The 5,990-nt window shown below is 46.0% G+C and overlaps 1 protein-coding gene across 1 annotated transcript in view; it reads left to right on the top strand.

Moving 5' to 3' along the window:
- AXDND1 (axonemal dynein light chain domain containing 1) overlaps window positions 1-5,242 on the top strand; it is a 42,171-nt gene extending 36,929 nt beyond the window's left edge. The window contains 2 exon segments of the mRNA XM_070746628.1: window positions 3,399-3,541; window positions 5,049-5,242. Of these exon segments, the coding sequence (XP_070602729.1) occupies window positions 3,399-3,541; window positions 5,049-5,134 (229 nt within the window). The 3' untranslated portion in view covers window positions 5,135-5,242.
- Window positions 5,243-5,990: the final 748 nt, after the last annotated feature.

The raw sequence follows: 5,990 nt of genomic DNA, 5'->3' as shown, positions 1-5,990 counted from the left end.
AGTCCGGCGCTGGGGCCATGCGGAGCTGCTCATCCAGGGGGGCGTGGACCGGCAAGTCGCCCTCCGCTCTCTCTCTTTCTCTCCCTGTTGCCGGCATGGTATATGAGAGAGAAAGAGAGAGGCAGAAGTCGAGCGCGTTACCGGGAGGTGGAGGCGGCGTGGGGACGCTGGGTGCCGGGGACACCAAGGAGGGGGTGGACGTGGCCTCTCAGCTGCAGAGCTGAGGCCATGCGGAGCCGCTCATCCAGGGCGGCGTGGACCGGCAAGGTGCCCTTCGCTCTCTCTCTTTCTCTCCCTGTTGCCGGCGTGGTATATGAGAGAGAAAGAGAGAGAACGGAGGGTGACTTGCCAGTCCACGCCCCCCTGGATGAGCAGCCCTGCATGGCCCCAGCGCCGGACTCCGCCGTTGCCTCCGCCCTTGTTTGGCTCTGCAGCTGAGAGGCCACGTCCACCCCCTCCTCGGTGTCCCCGGCACCCAGCGTCCCCACGCCGCCTCCACCTCCCGGTAATGCGCCCGACCTCTGCCTCTCTCTTTCTCTCTCATATACCACGCCGGCAACAGGGAGAGAAAGAGAGAGAGCGGAGGGCGACTTGCCAGTCCACGCCCCCCTGGATGAGCGGCCCCGCATGGCCCCAGCGCCGGGCTCCGCTGTTGCCTCCGCCCCCATTCGGCTCTGCAGCTGAGAGGCAGTAGCTAAGTTCACTCCTTTGTCTTCCCCGGCACCTAGTGTCCGGCCCCACGCCGCCTCCAGCTCCCGGTAACACGCCCGACCTCTACTTGCAGGAACGGGTGGTGGGGCGGCGCATAGGGGCAAATGTTTCTGTGCGAGGTGGTCGCGCTAGCAGCTTAGAAGGAACAATGACGGCGCAGCCACCTCGCCGCTGACACAGCCCTTCCCGGCAGAGCCCTCCCCAACAGCTCCCGCTGCCAGCGCACAGCTCTGCTCGCCCGAAGCCTGGTGTTGAGGCTGGAGAGCGGGCTTCGGGCTCTCGGCTTCAGCGGCTGCCATTGGGCCGTTGTTTTTGTGGTGGCTGCCCTGCGCTTTTTAAATGCGCCGCTTTCCTGCGCTGCTTTCTCGGGCAGCTGGCTTTACTGGCCAGTGCAGGGTGGCTGCTACGACTAACAACGATGCCATGGCGTCCGCTGATGCCAAGAGCTGTCAAAGAGGCCCTGAAGGGGGACAGGGTGGTCCCCGCCGCCCGTGTCAGCGGCGAGGTGTGCTTGCCTTGTGCCGTGGGGGGGGGGAGGCGATGGAGGTCAGGGATTTTCAAGCAGCCGCCTTCCCCCCCCACACACACACTCAGTGGACAGTTTTTCAATTGCCATCGCCTTTTCCTGAATTTCGCGTCCACTCACCGCGGAGGAGGAGGTGGAGAGGCAAGGAGGCGGGGAGGAAAGCGGGCCTGCAATTGGCCAATTTATTTCTCGCCTTTAGGGAGAGGAACTGTTGCTGCTCTGCCATAGGGCAGCAACAGTTTCTCTCCCTAAAGGCGAGAAATAAATTGGCCAATTGCAGGCCCGCTTTCCTCCCCGCCCCCTTGCCTCTCCACCTTCTCCTCGCTCAGCAGCCTACCGCGGTGAGTAGACAGGAGATTCGGGAGCTTATTATATTGATCAGTAAACTCTTGTGAGCTGCCGCGGGCCGGTTAAAAGACCTCATCGGGCCGCATCCGGCCCGCGGGCCGTAGTTTGGGGACCGCTGCCCTGCAGTTTTCTTGGCAAAGTTTTTAGGAAGTGTTTTGTTTCCTAGGGATGAGAAAAAGGGACTGGCTGAAGGCCATGCAGCTGACTTTCTGCGTAAGACAGGACTAGAATTCACTACTTTCCTAACTTCTAGCCTTAATCACTACAACAAATTGGTTTTCCAACATCATGGAGATTTTCCAATATATTTTCCAACGTAGTGCCTTCCCTGTGCATTAACATGGAATTCTAGGAGTTGAGGAAAAGTTTCAGAAAATGTCCTCCTGAAATCTTTCCAAAGATTTATCATTGTGATGACACAAAACTAATGGAAGGGATAAACAAAGAGTAATTCCAAGCAATGTATGTAGAAACACCAGAAGTAAGGAAGAGCTATAAGCTACATGCTAATACTGTAGAGCAGGACTGTCAAACCGGGGTAGGCGGACTGGATGCATCATGCGAAGGCCATACCCGCCTGGCTCCAGAAAGGCAAAAAAATGTTGCAATACGTTACGTGACGCAATCGAGTTGGCACCAGGACTCTAGCGGGACATAAAGAAGATTGATTGTAGATATTGAATATGCACTAGATTGACACAGAAAAGGAATGGTTATAATAACTTTAAAGCAGGGGAGCAGGGGCATTGTGGGGATCCCCCAGGAACACCATCACCAAGTAGGCTACAGGAGCAATAAAGATTCCTGCCTGATCTGATAGTGAGTGTTGTACATTTCCAAGATACCTTTTTTCTTTACTAAGGAAAATTGTAGGGGAAGAATGCTTATAAATCAAAATGGCTTTTGCATTACTGTATGCCCCCGGCTGACTAAAAAGACATCTGACAATCCTATCAATCTCTCATGAATATACTGCAGGATCTTCTCCGGGTCCTGTCAACTAAGCAGTGTCGCCTGGCGGGACCCAGGGGAAGAGCCTTCTCTGTGGCGGCCCCGGCCCTCTGGAACCAACTCCCCCCAGAGATTAGAACTGCCCCCACCCTCCTTGCCTTTCGTAAACAACTTAAAACCCACCTCTGCCGCCAGGCATGGGGGAATTGAGATCCTCTTTCCCCCTAGGCCTTTACAATTCTATGCATGGTATGTATGTATGTATGTTTGGTTTTTATATTAATTGATTTTTAATCATCAATACCAAATTACTATTGTACACTGTTTTATTGTCGCTGTTAGCCGCCCCGAGTCTCTGGAGAGGGGCGGCATACAAATCCAATAAATAAATAAATAAATAAATAAATAACTCCTTGAAATAAGTGTTGGTTTCAATTAGATTTACACACACAAAAATTCATAGGGTTTCTATAAATCTATAAATTAGCAGTGCATGATAATCACATACATCTTAAATCCACCTTTGCCTCTGTTTGATATAAAGTGGGCTATACAGGAGAAGGTAGGAAAATTCTATTCAGTTCATCTCTTTAAGCCATTTTTCCTCAGCCTACTTTGCTACTTGGAATGAGCTGGAGAGGGAGAAAACTTTTAAATAAAGTAAAGCTCATCTTTGTGAGAAGGAGACTCATCTACATGGCAAATCCATGCTTAAGGGTATATGCGTGTCTTGTTTGATCATTCTTCAGACAAAAGAAAATGTCATGGACCAGCCTTTATACCTCCCGTTCTGATTGGGTATCCATTAATTTTGCCTACTCGATATCTTAACTCCATGCTATCTTGGATTCTGTTCTTTTAGAGATGCTGAGAAACGAGCCCAGGAAGCTGAGGAAAAGTCAGAAACCCTACATGAGGAGTTAGAGGAAGCTCTGAAAAAACTCCAGGATTTAGAAGATGAAGAACCAGAATTTAAAAGCAAAAAAGCAGAAAAATCTGAAGCAGGTACAATTAAAACCTCAAAGATGGAATCTTAAATTTCTGAAAGAAATAGAGATTGTTTTATACATCCCTCATTTAGGCCTTCAGAAATTCTGAGGTTTGTGGTCAAATACTTCAGAAATTCTGAGGTTTGTGGTCAAATACTTCAGAAATTCTGAGGTTTGTGGTCAAATACTTCAGAAATTCTGAGGTTTGTGGTCAAATAGGCACTAATTTGAAGACAGCATAATGAGTTATTGTGATATTTTCAGATGTATAAGACTCACTTATGTCGCCAGGCTTGGGGCAATTAGATCTAGACCGCCCTGGCCAATAAATGTGATGTATGGCTGCGATTGAATTGTTTGATTGATTGTAATATACTGGATTTTTAGGTTATGTAGTTTTTAGTTAACTAGATTTGTTTTGTATTCACTGTTTTATATTGTAACCTGTGAGCTGCCCCAAGTCTTCGGAGAGGGGCTGCATACAAATCTAAGAAACAACAACAACAACAACAACAATAATAATAATAATATACTTTTATGATATACATATTGAAGAACTGGGATTGAAATAAGATAGGTTGCATGAAATAGTTCTGAAAGCTAATACTAGAATATCTGGAAAATGTTTTATTTGACTCTACCTTTTTGGATATGTATTACATAGCTTGTTTTAACCATGGTTTGTTGAATACTAATAAGAATCACACTGCTTTTCCGCGCGCAATTTTGTTACCTGCCCAGGTGCAGTAGCATAATTGTGCTGGACTCCACTAGCACTCAAAGCCACGGGGCCGAGCGCACATCACCGTTCCACCTTAGCAGCCCACCTCTGGGGAAGGATATTGCAAAATCTCCATTCACACCCCACTCCGGGGCCAGCCAGAGGTGGTATTTGCCGATTCTCCAATTACTCAAAATTTTCAGTACCAGTTCTCGGAACTACTCAAAATTTCCACTACTGGTTCTCCAGAACCTGCTGATCTCACCCTTGGATAAACCTTACTCCTAAGAAGGAGGGTGTTTTCTGTTCATCATTCATGTTTTATACCAACCCCAATACCAACCACATTATTCATCAAAAAAGAGAAGTATGTTCATTCCACAAGATGCTTTTGACCTCTCCCTCCTAAACCATGTACTCCATTTAGAATATCTTCAGCCCATCTTTAATTTCCTTATAAAGTCAGAGGTAACTTATAATTGTTATCTAATATATGGAGAAAGGAATAAAGATGTGATGGTGGTGCACTCCATAAAAAGCTTCAGGCAAATCAAGCACTGCCTTCCTTATGAAGACAAAATAATCTTTGAGTATATCAATATTAAATATCTAAATAGAAATAAAGGGCTCTTATGTATTGGTAGAACCTCATTTATAACCTCAGTTGGGATCAGAATATGTTACTAAGCAAGATGGATGCACTTTTACAATTTATTAAGAAGTGTGCACAGAGGGACAACTATAGACTATCCAATCTTTTTTATATGGATTATTTAATAGTTCCAATTATCTTCTATTTCAGAAACTTCTCGTAAGAAAGCATCTGATAAAGGTCATTCTAAATCTTCCACTCCTCGACCTAAGAAATCACCCAAGCCCAAGCGTTGAAGAAGAGTGAGACTGCAAGAAATCTTTTGCCTCCTGATTGTTGTTATTGTTGTTATTTTAGCCACAGTAGGCTCTGCCTATCCCTGAAATACAAAATTAAAATTGCAATTCTTCTGGTTGTATTAATAAGCTATAGGGACAGGGGTTAAATGAAAATTCTAAAATTGTTTCTCATTTTTATTATTTATTTAGAAAATCATCAACATCTAATTTTGCCTTGTTCTGACATGTTTAGATGTGCACCTCCAGAAACTGCAGATTGGGCTAAGAATATCTTCAGGGTACTTTTTTTTAACCCTGTTTGTATTATATAATAGATGTTTTGAAGACTATTACAGCCGGGGTCCCCAACCTTGGCAATTTTAAGATTTGTGGGCTTCAACTCCCAGAGTTCCTCAGCCAGCTTTGGGGGTTGAAGCCCACAAGTCTTAAAGTTGCCAAGGTTGGAGACCCCTGTCTTATAGCATGCTGGATGCAGTATCATCTTTGGCACGATCTCTTTTGCCTCTCTCAAAACTTCTTGTAACAAAGTGCTGAGAGTGAAGGGTATCAGCACTGCATTCCACCACTGTTGTCTTGAGAAGGTGGCATTAAAAAATGAGGAGAAATTAGGCTTATTTTTTATTTTTAAGAAAATAAAAAAAAGAAAGCATTCATTCATGAGTCAAGAAGACTGTCATTTCTGCCAAAGAGAAAATTTGTATACAGTGATCCCCCGTTTATTGCGTCCCCAACCATTGCGAACAGGGTACTTCGCGATTTTTCAACCCGGAAGTCAAAATACCATCTACGCATGCGTGCCCGTTTTTTCTATGGGCACGCATGCGTAGATGGCAACCGGGAGATCAGCTGCTGG

This window comes from Erythrolamprus reginae, chromosome 3 (genome assembly GCF_031021105.1).
Source record: "Erythrolamprus reginae isolate rEryReg1 chromosome 3, rEryReg1.hap1, whole genome shotgun sequence".
NCBI lineage: Eukaryota > Metazoa > Chordata > Lepidosauria > Squamata > Dipsadidae > Erythrolamprus > Erythrolamprus reginae.
The sequence above is the reverse complement of the archived record's forward strand: the minus strand, read 5'-3'. Positions and strand labels throughout refer to the sequence as shown.